The 18,463-nt window shown below is 55.7% G+C and overlaps 6 protein-coding genes across 6 annotated transcripts; 3 read left to right on the forward strand and 3 right to left on the reverse strand.

The window, feature by feature from the left end:
• Positions 1-1,420: 1,420 nt before the first annotated feature.
• MAM_01501 (uncharacterized protein) lies at positions 1,421-1,974 on the forward strand (the record flags this gene model as incomplete). Its single annotated transcript, XM_040820300.1, has 2 exons — positions 1,421-1,548; positions 1,632-1,974. The coding sequence occupies 2 exons, from the start codon at positions 1,421-1,423 to the stop codon at positions 1,972-1,974; spliced, it is 471 nt and encodes a 156-aa protein (XP_040681788.1).
• Positions 1,975-2,942: 968 nt separating this feature from the next.
• Positions 2,943-5,757, reverse strand: MAM_01502 (cell division control protein Cdc48; the record flags this gene model as incomplete). The annotated part of the gene is made up of 6 exons (XM_040820301.1): positions 2,943-3,535; positions 3,605-5,096; positions 5,158-5,407; positions 5,474-5,529; positions 5,600-5,627; positions 5,714-5,757. 6 exons carry the CDS (start codon positions 5,755-5,757, stop codon positions 2,943-2,945), a joined length of 2,463 nt encoding a protein of 820 aa, XP_040681789.1.
• Positions 5,758-10,524: 4,767 nt separating this feature from the next.
• Positions 10,525-13,147, forward strand: MAM_01503 (Protein kinase-like domain protein; the record flags this gene model as incomplete). Its single annotated transcript, XM_040820302.1, has 6 exons — positions 10,525-11,544; positions 11,711-11,789; positions 11,856-12,203; positions 12,261-12,723; positions 12,774-12,861; positions 12,920-13,147. 6 exons carry the CDS (start codon positions 10,525-10,527, stop codon positions 13,145-13,147), a joined length of 2,226 nt encoding a protein of 741 aa, XP_040681790.1.
• Positions 13,148-14,569: 1,422 nt separating this feature from the next.
• On the reverse strand, positions 14,570-14,965 carry MAM_01504 (uncharacterized protein; the record flags this gene model as incomplete). Its single annotated transcript, XM_040820303.1, has 1 exon — positions 14,570-14,965. The coding sequence occupies one exon, from the start codon at positions 14,963-14,965 to the stop codon at positions 14,570-14,572; it is 396 nt and encodes a 131-aa protein (XP_040681791.1).
• Positions 14,966-15,103: 138 nt separating this feature from the next.
• MAM_01505 (elongator complex associated protein Kti2) lies at positions 15,104-16,194 on the reverse strand (the record flags this gene model as incomplete). Its single annotated transcript, XM_040820304.1, has 2 exons — positions 15,104-16,120; positions 16,189-16,194. 2 exons carry the CDS (start codon positions 16,192-16,194, stop codon positions 15,104-15,106), a joined length of 1,023 nt encoding a protein of 340 aa, XP_040681792.1.
• A 1,024-nt stretch (positions 16,195-17,218) lies between these two features.
• On the forward strand, positions 17,219-18,028 carry MAM_01506 (uncharacterized protein; the record flags this gene model as incomplete). The annotated part of the gene is made up of 1 exon (XM_040820305.1): positions 17,219-18,028. One exon carries the CDS (start codon positions 17,219-17,221, stop codon positions 18,026-18,028), a length of 810 nt encoding a protein of 269 aa, XP_040681793.1.
• Between the last annotated feature and the right edge of the window lie 435 nt (positions 18,029-18,463).

An 18,463-nucleotide genomic window follows, 5' to 3' on the forward strand; every position in this document is an offset into this window, starting at 1 on the left:
TGGTTGGGTGCCCTTCTTTTTCTTTTGCCTTGATTTTTCGGAGGGACGAGGAGAGGCTATTGGGCAAGGAACGGCACGGGCCGGAAGCAAGGGGTTGGTTTGAGTGTCTTCCTTTCCGGCACCAACGAATACGGTTGGGGATGTCTTGGTGAGGCCGCGAAGTCGGTGAGGATGGCCTTTGCGAAGGGAACAGGGCCTAAGTTGCGATTGGTTCGGCGGTAGATGATTTCCGTGCCGGACGCCGGACGGCGGTTGTCATTGCGTGTCACTCTGTGTAGTTATTTCGGAAATCGGGGGCGAGAAGGATGAATGCTCGTGACTCGTGAGGTTGGAAGTTGGTCGTCGGGCTGGTGTAGGGTAGCTGGGTTGGGCGGCTATGGAGTAGTAAAAGACGTGCTTCTCTGGGGTTCTGGACACGACGACGCGGCTTGGTTTTGAAAGTACGCGGGTGGCTTGTGATCGGGAAGCGTCCCAGCCGAGGGCTTTGACGTGTCGAATTGGGCGGGTGACGATGGATGAAGGCGTGGGTTTACTTGTATGTCGAGGTTGAAGACGAATGTGGACAGTGAACACATGATGAGTTCGCGGCGGGGACTTGCGCAGCGTGCATGTCGGTCGACGCCGTTTTGACTTCGACCAGACTTGCACATGCTCATGTTTCTCGTGCCAGCTACTGAACGGAATGAAATACACATATAGAATTATTCACGTATATAAAGTCATAAATATACAGCATAGATTCTCGACACATACAACGCTCGCTCAACCGCTTTCAGTCCCCCACGTCTCGAGACCTTGTCCAACTCGGACAGCCATGGAGGGGCAGCCCCCAAGCTGACCAACCACAGACCGCAGCCCGCTTGAGCTCGAAATGACCCCAGGGAGGCGCCACCCAGCCTCAGCCTTGCGTGCCGACTTTGGAAAGGCAGACCAACGTAGTTGCAGTAGCTTGACATGGTCATGATGAGAATTGACCGAGGCGACCAAAACGGCCATCACCCGAGCAAGATCTAATCGTGCCTCAACCATAATTCCCCCGACAACAATCTCTCACCCCCAGCTGGAGGGACTGGTTGTTTTCGTCAGCCGCAAGGTGAGCACCGAGCTCCATTGGTCTGACCAGCGTCTGTAGTTGATTCTGATTCGCTTCACAGGCAGAGACTGGAACTTCTTGGCTTCCAAGCAGGGCTGCCAACGGAACAAGACAGCTTTGAAGATACGTCAAGCCTCCGCCTGCCCTTGTCTCGCCTTGCCTTTTCTAGGCTTTGGGCAGCTTCATCGACGACGTCGGTACGCATCGGAATTGCGAGCCAGTCGAACCCGAGTCTACCTGGCCCCCTACCCCCCTTAGCACCGCCGCCAGATCGGATTCCCATCTTCCGCAGCCACAGCCGTATCACCTCACCTCTCATACTCAACCATGTCGCAACAGCCCTCAACGCCAGTCAAGGTGCCGTCCGCAGCGGCAAACAACACCCCCGCAACCCTCGACCCCGACCTGCGCTCGCAAATAAATACCGTCCTCTTGCGAGACGGCCATGTCACAAAGTAAGACGGCTGCCGAGCTCTATACACTCTCGCTCTCGCGTGGAAACCCCTTCCTCCAAAAAGGCTAACACCTCCCGCAAAAGAATCCAAGAAGCCCTCCTCCACGCCCTCAACTCCAACTCGTCCAACTGGCCGACGCAGATCCAAACCCACGCTCTGTCGCTCCTCCGCTCCGGCGAAATCACCACGTACCCCGCGCTCCTTCGCCGCATCCTCGACGACGTTCGCGAAGCCACCGCATCCAACTCATCCCCCACAAACGGCAGAACCACCAACGGCGATGCCAAAAAGATGAACGGGTCAACCACAACATCCACCGAGAAACCAAACCTAGCTATTCCCGCCACCGTCATCGAGGAAGCCCTCCGCGTGACGAGGGAAAGCCTAGAAGCAGTCTGTGAGATCGACGACCACGGAGCTAGCTGACTCGGTGCCCCCGCGTCTCAGCACACCGCAACGACAGCCAGAGGACCTACGGAGGCAAGGCCATGGCGGACACACCACCCACAAGACTCAAACAGCTCAACTCGAGTCGAAGCCCCCAAGTTCGTTACAGGATGAACCCACGAATCACACATTACAAGTACACAACCATGCTCATGACATTGCGGACGAAGCATCGACAAAGGAGAGGCTTGATATCAAGGTCAACAGAATACCGCACCATACCTCTTTGCTGTCATTCTCTTTTTGACGAGGCCAGAAACAAGAGGAGGGGCCTGGAAAAGCGAACGGGCACCGGGTAACAGAAGGCATTTTCGTAGACAGCTCAAGAATGGCATAAATACCACCGGGTCTCACTTGGGCAATTCGAGTCCGTCACTGACCTCCTTGTGTCTCTTCCCTGCGACTCCTCGACGGAACGCAGGTGCTGTGGAGTTGTCGGATTCATTGCAGATTCCCATGTTTGCCAGACGGCCATAACAATATGCTAGGGACCGTCTCGTGCACAACTGGACATGCCTCAACGTTGCAGGATTGCTCATCAAACGAGACATAGCTAATGCTCACATGGCATGTTATAAAGCAAGTTGGTTTTCTTGTCTATTAGGCTATAAACCTTGGCCGTGGTTCAGTCTACGGCACGCGAAATCAAGCACTCATCGAGTAAACGCGTTACGTGCCAAAGCAAGATATCCGGCCCTTCCAGGTGCCGTCAAGTGTCAAGTCCGTCGTATCGAAGCGACTCCAAAAACCACACTCTGCCGTCTTCCATTTCTACCAACTCCCAGAGTCCTAAAAATAATAGCTCCACAACAATCTTGGCAGCCTCAACCCCAACTAAGCCATATCGGCTCTCTCTTGACTGTATGCAGGTTTCGAAGCAGACATGCGAGTGAGGAATCTAGAATACAGGGACCAGTATCACGTCCTTAATTACGTAGCCGGATAACTTAGTCATAGAGATCATCATCATTACCGGCATCGCCGAACCCATTCCCGCCGTTGCCGGAAGGCTGACCGTTGGTCCCGTCAGGGAACTTGAAGAAGGCGCCTGGTCCAGCATTCTTCATTTGCTGGGAAAAGGCCTCGTATCGGCGGATCTCAACGTCACTGACAGACTTGCGAGCCATCTGCATAGCTTCCTCAAAGTGAGCCTTGGTGAGCTCGGGAACGGGGTCCTCGCTGTCCTCATCATCCATGTCCATTTCGTCACCAGCAGCCTCACGAGCCTTGGTTCGTTCGATATCAGCCGTGATGGATTCCTTGATGGCGATCTTGACAGCACGCTGGGTAATGAATCCAAGATCGGCACCAGAGAAACCATTAGTCTTGCTGGCAATATATCCAAGGTCAATATCAGAGGCCAGAGGGGTCTTGCGCAGCTGAGCCTTGAGAATGCTCAGACGACCAGCCTCGTCGGGAAGAGGCACATAAATGAGTGAATCAAGACGTCCCGGACGGCACAAAGCAGGGTCGAGCTGCTCGGGTCTGTTGGTAGCGCCAATAACAAAGACGTTCTTCTTTGAGGTCATACCATCCATTTCTGTAGGAAAAGAAAAAGACGTTAATCACGCGTATCTTGTGTAATCCTAGGAGCTTTTGAGCAACTTACCTGTCAAAAGCTGGTTTACAACACGGTCAGAGGCGCCGCCTGCATCACCAACAGAGCCACCTCGGGCTTTTGCAATCGAGTCTAGCTCATCAAGGAAGACAATGCAAGGAGCAGCGGCACGAGCCTTGTCAAAAATGTCCCGAATATTGCTTTCCGATTCGCCAAACCACATACTTAGCAATTCAGGGCCCTTGACTGATATGAAGTTGGCAGCGCACTCGTTGGCAACAGCTTTGGCCAACATAGTTTTACCAGTACCAGGAGGACCATAGAACAGCACACCCCGAGACGGAGAAAGACCAAACTTGAGGAATTTCTCGGGGTGGTCAACAGGGTACTGGACTTGTTCTCGGAGGTCCTGCTTGACGGCCTCGAGGCCACCGATATCTTCCCAGCGAACATTAGGAACCTCCACGGCGACGACCTCGCGCAAGGCAGAGGGGTTGGAAACGCCAAGGGCAAAGCGGAAGTTTTCCATGGTAACGCCAAGGGAATCGAGGACCTCTGCATCAATGGTATCCTCATCAAGATCAATGAGATCCATCTTCTCGCGAATCTGCTGCATGGCAGCCTCGGAGCAGAGGGCAGCCATGTCAGAGCCAACACAACCGTGGGTCTCAGCTGCAATCTGTTCCAGATCAACACAGTTACTGAGCTTCATGTTCTTGGTGTGAATCTGAAGAATCTCGAGACGGCCAGTTGGGTCAGGGACACCAATATCGACCTCACGGTCAAAACGACCAAATCTTCGGAGAGCGGGATCGATAGAGTTGGGACGGTTGGTGGCGGCCATGACCACAACGTTGGATCGAGCCTTCATGCCGTCCATGAGAGTCAGAAGCTGAGATACGACACGTCGCTCGACTTCACCGTTGGTCTTCTCTCGCTTGGGGGCAATTGAGTCGATTTCGTCGATGAAGATGATGGCGGGCGAGTTCTTCTCGGCTTCCTCGAAGGCCTTGCGCAGATTGGATTCTGATTCACCGGCCATCTTGGACATGATTTCAGGACCGTTGATGAGGAAGAAGAAGGCACCAGTTTCGTTGGCGACGGCACGAGCCATGAGCGTCTTACCGGTGCCTGGAGGACCGTAAAGCAAGACACCACGGGGGGGCTTGATACCAATCGACTTGAACAACTGGGGGTGACGAAGAGGCAGCTCAACCATCTCTCTGATCTGAGCCATTTGCTTGCGACAGCCACCAATGTCGTCATATCCAACCTCGTTCAAGTTGTTCTCTTCCTCATCTCGCTCGATAGGATCGCCTTCGCAGTGAATGACGGTGTCTTGTGCAACAATACCGTACTCCGGGGGGTCGACTTCTACGACCTTGAATTCCACTTGACGCATACCACCACGTACGATGAAGAGGTCGCCTTGCCGGACTGGTCGGTAAGCCTCGCGGAAGTAAGGGGCAAGGTAAACGTCAAACAAAGAGCCTGTGATGCCCTCGACGGTGTCGGCGATGGGCAACACGGCGATTCTCTTGGCCTGCTTGGCGTCAGCACGTTGTCTGGCTGAATAAGGTAGTGCCTAACATGTTTGAACGTACGTATTTGATATCGGGGCAAGGTAGAATGGTGATCATGTCGCCGTGCTTGACACGGAGGTTGTGTCGCACAACTCGGTTAATGCGGGCGCTACCGTCATCAAGTTCTTCATCGGCCATGACGATGAGGACAGTGTCTTTTCTCTTCTTGCCTCGAACGAGAACAGTATCACCTCTGAATAGCTGCAGGGCGTCCATGGTAGTTTCGGACAAGGCAATGATGCTGTTGTCATCATTGACGGCATCGGTAACCCTGAAGGCGGAGTTAGCCATGAGTTGATACTATACCAAATCGGCAATGTGGGAAAACAAAACACACATCAGCTGATTGGGCTTCTTCTTCTTCCTGAGAATCGCTGTCGCGGTGTCATCCTCCTATTAGAGCAGTCAGTTTTGCTGCGGCGTCGGAAGCCTCGACCTGAGGGGAGGGCGCGGTTTCACGAACATGTTTGACGTCCGCACCAGAAGCGTCGCTACAAAGGCAGGTCAGCATAATGATTCTCATCTCTCAACAGCGACCGAGTTGGGCGGAAGACATCGGAAAAGGCAGAAAACTCACGTCAGGTTCACCTTCTTCTTGTGCTCATCGGGCTGGGAGGCCATGGTATCCGATATGCTTCGGCGAAGCTGCAGTTCAATTCGAATAGGTATGGAGACGTGGCCGTGAGCGGATGAGGGTTGAGTATCGTATCTGCAACAAGCTAACGAGCTTTGGGTCTTGCTCCCGAGAAAACGGGAATGCGAAGAGCGTGACGGGTATATGTGAGGGGAGAAAGCCACTCGATGAGTAATGGAAGGTGGAAATTGGGGGAGAGGATGATGTAAAGGTTAGAAGAAGTAGAATAGCGAGATCGAGTTCAGAGGTCGAAGCACAAGCCGCGCCAAGTGTGAGCACCCGGACTGGACTTGGAGGCGGCGACAAGGCTAGCCGCACTTCGGGAACAAGCAAGTACTGAGCACCTAGGCACGCAGGTAAGCCTTCAGCAAAATGCGCGCCTGTGCCGAAGTACGGAGTACTGATTGCTTTGGATTACTCACAGGCATCCAGCACAATCCAGCAGTTGCCAGCAAAGGAGGAGGACACCAGCGAACCAATGATAACGCCGTGCGCCCTGGCCGGAGGCGGAAGATCGATGATGCAGGCCCGGACAGGGAATACCACTGAAAGGCTGCTGTGGAAAGACGCAGAAGTTTCTACTTTTCGCCTCTGCGACCGACTCACTCAGCGGCGTGGTCGCAGCCGCCTGGCAGGCAGCAGGACAGTACGTCAGGCGCAATTTCACCAAGTACTGCCAGCCGTACGGCCGAGAGGGACCCGCTTTTGAGAAATGCTACTGCCAGCCTGCGTGAATCCGTAGAAAAGAAAGAAAAAAAAGGGAAGAAAGAAAACGACAGAGAGAGAGAAAGAGAGAGGAACAAAATCCAAAAAAATTTCACCGCCGGGCATTTCTAAATTCTTTTGCGGGCGCTTGACTAACTACGAGGTGCGAAGCACCTGCGATGGCCAGTACTAATGTTGTCCTGCAATGCGGTGATACTCCTTCGTACGTAGTTCATACCCTGTAATCCCCGTCCACCTACTCCCAGGAACACAGCGCCAATATCCAAGCGGTAATATATAATAAATATACCAAGTAGTACGGAGCACAGTCAGAGCACCCAGACACTTCCCCCGCATCAACAGGAAGCACGGACAAGCGCCATTGCGCAGGACCGCGTAGATGCGAACGCGACACAGCAACCGAGACTTCTCCCATCACAACGTGACCATGGCAACTTTGAGATTCTTTTCCCCGGACATTTCGTTCGCGGATGCGCGCTAACGAATGAGTCGGAATGACTTACGACAACGGAGGGGTGGTGACTATTCAGAAGTGAATTTGCTCGACGACTACGACTTGTTGAATTGTGTCGACTATACAGAGTACTCCATGTCTAGGTATGCTGTTTGGCCAGCTAGCCCATGTCTTGCGCTAATTTCAGCTCGTCGTTCTGTAAATTGGACGAGTTGACACGGAGTAGAGTGCTCGAGTTCTTCGGGCATGGCCTGGACTGCGGAGTTAGTACAAGGCAACGCTCTCTGTGTGGCTTGCTCTACAAGTCAGCACGTCGCAGCGCGAGGGGAGCCTTGTACCGGGATCATGCAGTATTGAGATGAATGTTGACGAAAAGCTCCATAAATGTCACTGCTTCTGCCACTTGAGGTTGCGGCCAGTCTCATGATGAGGACGGATGAGGATGCGCAGTCCGCCGTCAACACGGAAACTATTATCGCAAGGCGGCTAGACCATGCGCTTGCAGTTGCTCGCCACGTCAAAACAGAACATGATCACCTGTGAGCAACGATATTGCAAAGCTTCCAAGTAAGCGCCCACTTTACAAGCTCGGGACCGTTGCATTTCAAGGGGTCCTCTGACAAAGTTCCGAGCACGAACGGCATCATCCAGTATCTGAGTGGCCGTCTGTAGGTAGCATCGAGCCTGCCAAGATGAACGTCGAATCAGCTCTACTGCTACTTGTCGGGAAGGGCCAGGAACGCAAAATCTTCAGGGCCTGTCTCTGCCGCTGCCAGAGAGTATGGTGTTGAACGCATGGTCGCCCGTAATAGATCCGACACGGTCCTGGCTGGTCTTGTGAATAGTGTCGGTTGTGACGGCAAGCGATGTGAATCAACCGCTGTAACCGCCTAGAAGAGTAATTCGTAAGATCGGCCATCTTGATGAGGCGGCCCAATTAAGTTGGCGATGAGTGAAAAGAGATGAAAGTCAGGCCTCTAGTGGGCGGAAAATGGCCCAGAAGTCTTGTTCAGAACTTACAAAGCAAGTATTACTTTCATGTTTTCCACGGATTGAAGCGTGTTACCCAGAGCGTAACGACGGGCCACAGGGTTAGAAACGTGCTGTCCAGGTGCTGCGTCGCCCATCCATGGCCTGTTGTCACGGCTGCGATGGTGGAAGCCTTCCCCACGAAATCACGTAATTGTATCCCATGCCTGTGTTGATGAATTGCAAGGGGGGGGCCTCCTTTCGAAGCAGCTGTTGTCAAACTTTCGATTTCAGGGTGTGCCTGGTGTTACGGGTGCTGGTGCTGGAGACGAAAAGCCGCCATTCGGGATTGTCGCTGTCGACGACTTCATTCATGCACCACCGCTTTTCTCATTCGATGGAGCAGAGCACCTAGGTTTTCCGGTTGACGACAAACATTGCAAAATTCCAAAGAAGACGAGACAAGAAACCTGTTCATCCATGTTTGCCGGAAAGCCAGCCTGAAGTTGACGGCCCGACAGCATTTTGCCTTTTGCATTTCTTCTTTCTCATGATGTGTAACACCGTGCTAGGATGCCAGCAAGCTGCGTCGTAGCCACAAATGTCGGCCCGTCTATCTGACACACAATCTCATCATCTGTCACAGTATTGCCGTCTTCTGCCGTTTGCATTGATGACGCATTTCGCCGGCCGGTGCTATCGCATGCTAGACTTGTCCACGTTTCGATGGGACTTGGGACTAGCAGATGTCCGGTTTGGAGGATTTCCTCGCCGCACCATGTGCGTCGATGTATGTCATATAATTTTGCCCGTCAATGAGTGTGGCGACACTGAAACCTCTAAGAAGCTGCGGAGCGCAGCCTTGACTCACATCAATCACTACTTAAGCACTCAATAAGTAGCAACTACGAGGTGCTCCGTAGCTTAACTGATGCTCCGCTCCCATCGGAGAATAAACGCGAGGTGGTAGGGAAGGTGCTGTCGTGGAACAAAATAGTTCGGCAGGGGCGACGCCTCAAGCCTGCCACAAGTTACAACCTTTCTCCTGCGTAATGTTCCTTCAATGTTTGGATAAATGAGACGTCCGTTTCCTTGTCGTTGGAGGGAGCAAATGTCAAATTTGCCAAACCAAGATTCTGAAAAAAAAAAAATGAACAGACTTTGCCGTCTGGAGGCGTCAGCGATGGTGCAGTAGTAATAACAATCGGGGAAAAAATAAAAACGACTTCACACCGACACAGTGCCAAGGCGAAGCTAAAGGCCCGCCAAATATATACCTAAATGTTGAAGTAGACATGGTGAGCAAGGTCAAGACGGCGCGCCACGATTAACAGCCTGTACAGTATAGACATCTGGCACCGTGGCTGACATCTGCAGGCACTACAACGGTCGTCTCCGCACTTCTCGTCGAGCAGTGCGATCCAGCCTCTCATTAAATGGTGAGTTTGTGTTTCGTTGTTGTGCCTGGAGTATACTGTATGTCTGCCTGCATCCGATATTTGCTTGACCCTGCAGGGCAGGCAAAAAATAGGAGTCAGAAAAGGCCTCGCTTGTGTACGGCCAGGGCAGTGAGGGCAGCCACGTGGAAGCATTGCTCACGTCACGTAATCGAATAGTCATAAAACAAAACAGACGACGGAGCACCGTGAAGACGAAATCACTTTCCACCCAATGCCACGCTGTTACTGGCCCAGCCACCGGTCCAATGGTCCAGTGTTCAATTTCAAAATCAGGATTCAAGGTTTGACCAGGCCCGGCGGCCGGTCCCCTGCCTGTCCACCAAGATGTTCTTGTGCACGAACAGAACATGGTGGGACTTGCTGATGCACGACTGACGAACTTCAGGTAGCGCTCAAGTCCCTGACCTTTTTAGTAGCGTAAAGTCTGGTACGGAGCAGGCCTCTGGCACACTGTATAATTGTCACGGTCCGCCAGAAATGACTTGGCTCAAGTGCCTACAGGCAGGAGCGACGGGCCCAAGCTGGGGTCCCGGATTTCACTAGCACCAAATGCCCAACCCCAACTACAGAGTAACAAGTAACTACCATGCCTGCCCCTGAGCAGCCGCCCGTCGTCACGGTGCGCAGTCTGACCGTCCACTCGCGGTGCTGCCCTTTGAGGATCTAACAAAGGTTTTCCGTGGCTTATGGCTCAGTGGCCCGGTGGCCCAGTGGCCCGATGGCTCAATCAGTGGCTCAGTCGCCTGGCTACCGAGCAGGTACCTGCTTGGGTACGTACATCTTGGAGGTAACTACTTATCTAGGGCACTCCCTGGGAATTGAGCGCCGACGCAAGTAGCACACTAGGTTCAATGTTCGTCAACGGCACCGACGTCGAGTGCAATCAATCCTCCAGTCGCAGACAACGGCTCTCTGCACGCCGCCCACTGCCGAGTGTCCGCTGCCCGCTGCCCGCTGCCCGCTGCCCACATCATTCGTTTTCCGCCCTCATCGTCCCAAAGTTCCGACGTCAACAAACCTCATCTTGTTCCGTCCTCCTTCCCTGCGAGAACCACGTCGATTCCGTGCCACATCCACCATATCTACTGCCTGGAAATTTCACCTCGCCCTCCCCTCCATTGCTCTGGGGAACGCTCCCAAGAGGCATGTCGACGCCCACGACGGCCGTGGCCACGCTCCCTCACTATCACCGTCTCGCCCACCAGGCTCACCCAGCTCACCACCACCCGTCGTCGACCACATCAAATTATCGCACCACAGCTGCCAATTCTTTGCTCTACGCACCGAATCCATCCGTGCCGGCGTCTTCGGCTGCGTCATCGTCGTCGACCACCGCGGCACGCCTATTGCCTTTCGACCAGCCTGGTAGCCATAATGCCGGCTACACTTCGTCGGATGCCGTAACCCAGAACCATCAGCCCCAATCGCCACCAGCACCCCCTCCCCACGACCAATACCTGCATCGCGACCACCACATTGAAACCTCAACCCCAACAACCCCGAGGCATCGCATTCATCATAACCACTCATCCGCCATGGCCAGTGCAGCGGCCACCGCCTCGGCTTCTTCTGCAGCCGCTGCCGCCCCCGGCCCTGCGAACATTCGCGACCTTGACCCCCCCTCGCGGAAACGCCGTCGCTCCCGCGAACCCGACTGGAATACCTTTTATCGCAACGGCCTGCCAAAGGAGATTATTGTCATTGACGACACCCCAGAGCCAGAGGCCAAGACCAGTCGGAAATTGACCTCGTCCAAGACAAACGGCGATGCGTCTGGCGGTGCCGCTTACCACGAGGCCACCACCAACACTCGCCAACCCGTGAAGCGACGACGTCGGGATGCTCCCGCCTCGGGCTATCACGTCCAGTATGTGGGCTCCCGCACAAACACACCGCTGCAAAATGGCACGCCCATCGGCTCTACACTCTCCAGCGACCGCACCAACTCGTTTCTCAACACCACCGCCCCGACTTCTCTTTCTTCCAATAGCCAGTACGACGAGGCCCCTGCCCCTTTGAAACGCAAGCGGACAACCCGTCAGCAGGCGGCCAACGAAGCAAAACGTCGGGATCTTGATGGTCTCGGCGGCCGGCTCCTCACGTACAAGCCACCACCATTCCCCCCGAAAAAGGTTTCTGATGTCCAAGTCCGGGTTGTACACGATGTAAGTGTTGCGTTGCATTGCTTTCTTCGTCTCTCAGTCTCTCACCATCGATTGGTGTTTGGGCTCGAGTTTCGTTTCCACGCAAGCTTCTCCCTCCCATGCAGGATGTTCTGCGCCGGTTTAAGAACATGCCGCTGATTGATTTTTTTTTTCAAACCATGAACAGCACTACTCCAAGAACGTCGAGGTTGATGACGACGACGGGCACTATATTGTCGTCCCCGATGCAGAGTTGACGGATAAATGTACGTCCAATTTTACATGCAGTCTTCTCTGCAAACCCAATGCGTGCGTGGCTAACGCTCTTATAGATCAAATCACTCGTCTACTTGGCCAGGGGACTTTTGGCAAGGTTGTTCAAGCCCGTGATCAGAAGCGGAACCGGGCTGTCGCCGTCAAAATTATTCGATCAGTCCAAAAGTACCGCGATGCGTCTAGAATCGAACTGCGAGTGCTAGCTACTCTGAAGGCTAATGACGCCACTAATCGATATCGATGCATACACCTAACCGATTGCTTTGACTATCGAGGCCATATCTGCATCGTCATGGACCTCTTGGGCCAGAGCGTCTTCGACTTCTTAAAGGGCAATGGCTTCGTGCCTTTTCCCAATAGTCACATCCAAAACTTCGCTCGTCAACTCTTTACGAGTGTAGCCTGTGAGTTCAAGACCTCGGGTGCTTTTGGTACTCTACCGCGCCGCTGACAGGGACCAGTCCTGCATGATCTAAACTTGATCCACACCGATCTTAAGCCGGAGAACATTCTTCTCTGTGATGACCTGTACCAGACGTTTACATATAATCGGAAAATCCCCTCATCTTCGACAACAATCAACAGGCAAGCCTCGCAGCGCCGGGTGCTGCTCAACACCGAGATCCGGTTAATTGATTTCGGGTCGGCTACGTTCCAGGATGAGTATCATTCATCCATTGTCTCAACAAGGCACTACCGAGCTCCTGAGATTATTTTAGGCCTGGGATGGTCCTTTCCCTGTGATATCTGGAGTATTGGCTGTATCTTGGTTGAGTTCTTCACCGGCGACGCCCTATTCCAAACACACGACAACCTTGAGCATCTCGCCATGATGGAAGCCGTCGTCGGTTCCAGGATAGACAGTCATCTTGTTCAAGCTGTCAACAAAATGTCTTCGAGGAGCGGCGGCAATCCAGCGTCAAGGTAGGCCTGACCTTTGTTGCCTTTACAGCACGATGCCCTAACCTGCATAGATATTTTAAACGTCTCAAACTTGACTACCCTACTCCAGATACAACGCGAGGATCCCGGAGATTCGTCAAAGCCATGAAGCATCTTCACGTGGGTCCCATTCCACCCTGTCGCCACGTGTGTGACTACTATCTAACTCTCAAAATAGGACATTATTCCATCGAGTAACCAATTCTTTAAGCATTTCCTTGATTTGCTGCAAAAAATCTTTGTATACGACCCTGCACGTCGTATCACCGCCAAGCAGGCCTTGAATCACCCGTGGTTTGATGAAATCGCGCAGCCGGATGATGGCACAGAGGCGGCCAAGATCCGACTAGAAAGGAAACGACTGGAGCAGGAAAAGGCTCGGGCCCACCATCCTTACGCGGCGTAATGACGACAACCTGCCGAGTAAAATATCTGTGACCACGACCAAGACACGACCAGTTCCACCTTGTACGGTCTCGTATTTTTTTTTCTTTTGTCATAACGACCATATATATATTTATTTGTTGGGCATGGATATCGGAGTTGATGGATCTTTTCTACTTTCTTTGCGCTAGAGGGATAGCCTGAACGAGACCTATGGTTGAAGCTCTTCTTGACAGTGTGGTTATTGGTATCCTGGCTTCCGATGCGTCGTTGGGGAAAATGGGCGGAATGCAAGCGGGGTGTCGAATTGAATTTCTTCTTTTTGGAGCTATCATGGTATCAGATCTAGGGCCGAGATTTCGAAGCCAGTATGGAAAAGAAGCTGATGATTGTCCCACGAGCTGCAGCCTTCATCTATTTCAACCATCACACCCACGCCGTTGTTCGTTTGCGGTCTACTGAGAAAGACCGTGCACAGTAGCCGCCTGGCCGAGGAGTTTTTCAGACTTTAATGCTCACAACAGACGCCTCGCCGCTTTCTAAGGACTCGGGAGCGCCGCAGGCTGGCCAAAGAATTCCATGCTGTGACCAGGAATAGGCCCAAGGGAACAGGGTACAAGTCCCAGAGGCGTCGTGGGCGTCAGCTGCAGTACATAGCGTTGGATGTTCCATCTTTTTAGTCTTTGTTTTTTTTTGTTGGGTAGCATGTAGCATGTATTGTAGCACGCATCACGTCATGTCTTTGTTTTTGTATGCAGCATTTTCAATTTTCAAAAACCGGCCACGGCCAGACTTGGAAAGACGTGTGTCGGCGCCGTTTCTCTCTCTCCGGCCAGAGGTGCACCTGTCCGCTCTGGATTAATGCCCGGCGTGTCGTGTGAAGAGGATGAGTCTGGACCACGACTCGCCGGCGGTTCCCGCCGTTTGCACCGTAGCAAGCCTCTCGGTCTACTGATCCAGAGCGCGTGGGACGGGTGTTAATCGGCAGTGTTCTGTTTGCGGTACGAGCTTCAATGGCAGCAGAAGAAGGAGAGGAGGAGGGGACTTTCTCACGAGCAACTTTGTGCGTCGGCGTGGAGGATTCCGTGACGGCGGCGGCGACGACTGCGAGTAAACACGAGCGCGGGGGAACACGTGCGTGCCATTGATTCATTCACCGACTGGCTGACTGCCTGGCCATGTCGGACACGGACCGACGCCGAAGTCGTCTTCTCGATTGGCGCTACGAGAATTGAAGGGCTTCCATGGGGCGGGAGGCGGCAGGAGAAGGCGTACGTGGGAGAAGCCCCGAGGCCCTTTGATGTATATAACTATCTGGGTGTACATATGTCTGATGACCAAGATGCGGCACAGGTTGGTCCCCCGGCGTCTAGACCTAGACCTCGTCGTACAGGCTCCCGCCGGCGGCGTCGTCGACCTTGACGGCCTCGCCCAGCCTACAATGCTAAATAGCCGCCTGGGGGGGGAGGTCGGGGGCGGGCCCGGTGCCGGCCGTGTGCTTGACGCGCGCAAGCGACTCCCGGATGGCCGTGTACGCGGGGGCCAGCGCGGCGAAGGGAAAGATGATCATCCTGGACCCCAGGCGCCGCGCCCGACCATGTTGAGCAGCAGCGGCACGGGGGCCAGCGCGTCGCACGCCCGCCTCGCCTGCTGGGCGTTCTGGATGCCCTCGAGGAAGGCCACGTCGGCGCCAATCGGCACGACGCTGCCAAACCGACGGGGCCGGGCGAGTCGATCCGGCTTCGACGATGTTGATCTCCAAGGCTAGTCCGGGGCGCTGGTTCCAGATTTTTCCGCGGCCCGAGACGGCCCCCCACGGCGATCCATGTCGTGACGCCATGGAGGATACATGTGCTGTTGGAAATCAAACCCGGAGTCCGCCTCGGTTGTAGGGAGGCACTTTCGGAGTCGGCAGATTTGCTCGCGTGCGCCGTGCCACGGGCGTTGGCCAGATGCACACCTGCCCAACGAGATAAGCTCAACACGAGTCATCCTTTTCAAACGCGTCGTTCAGAAAGGCGACAAACAGCTCCCTCATCCCGTCAGCGGCCATGTTTCCCACCCTCTCGAGCCCGATGCCGCCCCTGTTCAGGCCGACAAAGGCCCTCCTCAGTCTCTGCAGCTGCGGCAGGCCGACCTTTCTGCCCGCCGGCAGGTCCACGGTCAAATGCTGGCTGCCGGCCGCGGCGAGAGGCACCGTCACCTCGCCGCCGCCGCCGTCCCCCTGCTGGTCGAGTATTCTCTTGACGATATCCTGCGTCTCCCGCTCCAGGACATACAAGTAATCGCCGCCGGCGTCTCGGCCACGCTGCACCGTGGACTGATTCGGCCTGACGGCTTTGCGCCCCTCGCCGGCCATGGCGTCCCAGAGACGATCAAAGGTCTGTTTCGTCTGGGTCTCGTCGTCGTCCCAGAGGAGAGCAAAGAGCGGGGAGTCCCAGCGGGTCATGGGGTTTGGTTCCTCGTAGCGGAAGACGAGGTTGTCCCAGTTGGCCGGCTCGTAGGGCTCCGGAGCGGCTTCGCCAGTTTGCTGCTGCCCGGTGGTGGTGGTGGTGGTGGTGTCCCCTCGCTGCCGCTGCCGCCGCCGCCTCTCCTCGTTGATGTGCCTTGCCTGGTCCACGGGGCACGCGACACGCAGTATGCAGTTTGGCGTCCTCATGGCCTTGGCCTCGCAGTGCAGCTGGTACCGCCAGCCCTTGATGTAGTTGAGGCCGTCGAGGATGACAAAGTCCCGGTCGGAGAGCAGGCGCTTGACGGCGCCGTAGAGGGCGGCGCGGGCATCCTTCTCGGACGAGTTGGCGGAGCGCGTGTGCAGCCGCACCGTGTCCGGGGAGAGGTCGTACACGGCGCGGGATATGGAGAGGGAGTCGTCGGAGACGAGATGAAGGCGGTATTTGGGAGGCTGGGTCTCTGCGATGCGCGCGGCGAGGTAGTCGCGGAGTTGCTTGGCGCGGGTCGTCTTGCCGGACGTGGGGAGGCCCGAGACGACGATGAGCTGCGAGGCGGTTGCGTTAACAGACCGACGACGTGTGTGGGGAGGGGGTGCGGGTGATGGCAGCTGACCGGCATGGTGACGGCGACGTTGTGCGTTGTGAGGCAGAGCGCAAGGCGGCGACGTCGGGACGCGCGAGGTCGAGAAGTTGCCGTCACCGGCACGTCGACTTTTTTTTTCGCGGCGGGGTGCAGTTTAGTTCGTTCAGGTCGGGGGCCGCCGAGGGAAACCTCGACCGGGCCGACCAATGGGGGGGGGGGGGGTAAAAAATGCCACCCGTCGGCTCCGGCACCCGCCCCGGCTCGCCGCCGACCAATTACCGCGCCGGCCTCCGTCGTGCCCGCTCGTCAGCCCTGCGCTGCGGCGCTACGGAAGCGCAACTTACGACTAGCCGTACCCGATGCAGCAATTCCATTCGAGCCCACTAAGCCGCTTCTGGTAACTGTTTCGACGTCCCCCAAGGGCCGCCTCGTCACGACTCACGACTCACGACGCATTTGCGGCTGATGAGCCACGGACCGCGCATGTGCGACGGGCACTATCATCATTCTCGGCTGTCTGATGCGAGATGAGCGAGTCTGGCCTGGGCGTTGGAGCTCGGAACCGGGTCGCGAACCGTGATGCCGCGTGGCCGGCGGCGTCGGTGTTGCGTATGCCTGCATCATGGAGCTGTTCATCTGCGTGCCGTGATCCGGGGCGCGGGACGTGGGACGGACACGTCTTATAAGAAGGCCTGGTTGTCTTGCGGAAGCCCGACGCTTCTCTACGTTCATTCCATCTTGTGCGGGCTTGTTACGCCTGATCTGTCGGTACGCAGTCTCTGGAGTCTGTCATGTCATACTAGCTGACATTGGGTCGTGTCCAACCAGCCCTGCGCCTAGTCGTATACCGTTTCTCGTGGCAGCTCTGTCAAGTCTCGGACAGACTTGGACAGAGTTTCTTCAGTCACTTGCAGGCTCACACGGAATCTGCCGTACATCTCGTCGCACCGGCTCCTGTACAAGCCAGCACCGCATCTCTGATATATTCGCGCCCACACCTCATCTCTTGCACATTCTCGCCGGTAGCTCACACCAATCCCCCCCCCCCCCCCCCCCCCCCATGGCTCGCCTCGACGCCTACGACATCATCTCCATCGTCGGCATCCCCATCTACGTCGTCTTCCTCCTCTGCGCCGTCCTGCTCTTCCTCAAGCACGGCTTCAGAAACTCCTCCGGCTGGCGGTACCTCGTCCTCCTCGCCGTCATCCGCATCGTCGGCTTCTCCATGCGCCTCGCCATCGTCAACGACCCGGCCAACGTATCCCTCTGGATCGGCTGGATGGTCGTCAACGGCCTCGGTCTCGGCCCGCTCGTCGTCATGCTCCTCGGCGTCCTCAACCTCGTCTTCGACGCCCTCGGCCGCCAGGGCCGCGCCGTCCTGACCCCGACGCAGCAGCGCCTCCTCAGGCTGCTGGGCCTCGCCTCCGTCGCCGTCACCGCCGCCGGCGGCTCCCAGTCCAGCTTCAGCATCCAAGGCGCCGCCGTCCACGTCGACTACTCCGCCGCCAGCCGCGCCGGCGCCGGCCTCATGATTGCCATTGTCGTCCTGCTGTGCCTCGAGGCCCTCGCCGCCCTCTGGAACCGGCGCCTCCTCGCGCCCGGCGAGTACCGCATCCTGCTGGGCGTCGTTGCCTCGCTGCCCTTTGTCGTCGTGCGCCTCGTCTACACCTGCCTGTCCGTCTTTGCCGGCGACAATGCCAACGTGTGGACGTACCTGGGCATGGGCATCCTCACGGAGATGATTGTCGTCTTCGTCACCGCCGTCTCGGGCCTCGCCCTGGATAGGACGCCGCCCTCGCAGTCCAAGAGCGACGACCCCGAGCTCCTGGCGCGTCGGCGCGCCGAGCAGCAGAGCGCCAGGCCTTGTTGAGGCTGGGAGGTGGGAGGTGGGAGGTGGGAGGTGGGCTTTGGGCTTTATTTCCTTGCTTCTCTTCCCGTCTGCCTGTATCTAGGTCGGGGTTTCTTTTCGGTTCCTCATTGCCGCGTCAGAAGGCCTATTTATCTTTCGGCATCGACGCATTGCTAGTGCCCGTCGCTCGTGTCTTTCCGGCGGATGAGCCACACTTCGTCGCATGGGTGGATTCCACGTTCCCTTTCTCGCGGCGTGACTTTGTTGAGCGACACGGTACGCAGTCAGTCTATACAACCAGCTGCGTGGGCATGAATACGCCCGCACGTAAACGTGGACGTGACGCTCCCGTATAAACTGTGACTGACCGGTCGTGAGTCGTGACTTGTCTCCTCACCCATTGCCGGCACCGTCTTTCTATTGTACTCGGATTGTCCGTCGATCCAGGCATAAGCA

This window comes from Metarhizium album (assembly GCF_000804445.1).
Source record: "Metarhizium album ARSEF 1941 chromosome Unknown scaffold_2, whole genome shotgun sequence".
Classification (NCBI taxonomy): Eukaryota; Fungi; Ascomycota; class Sordariomycetes; order Hypocreales; family Clavicipitaceae; genus Metarhizium; species Metarhizium album.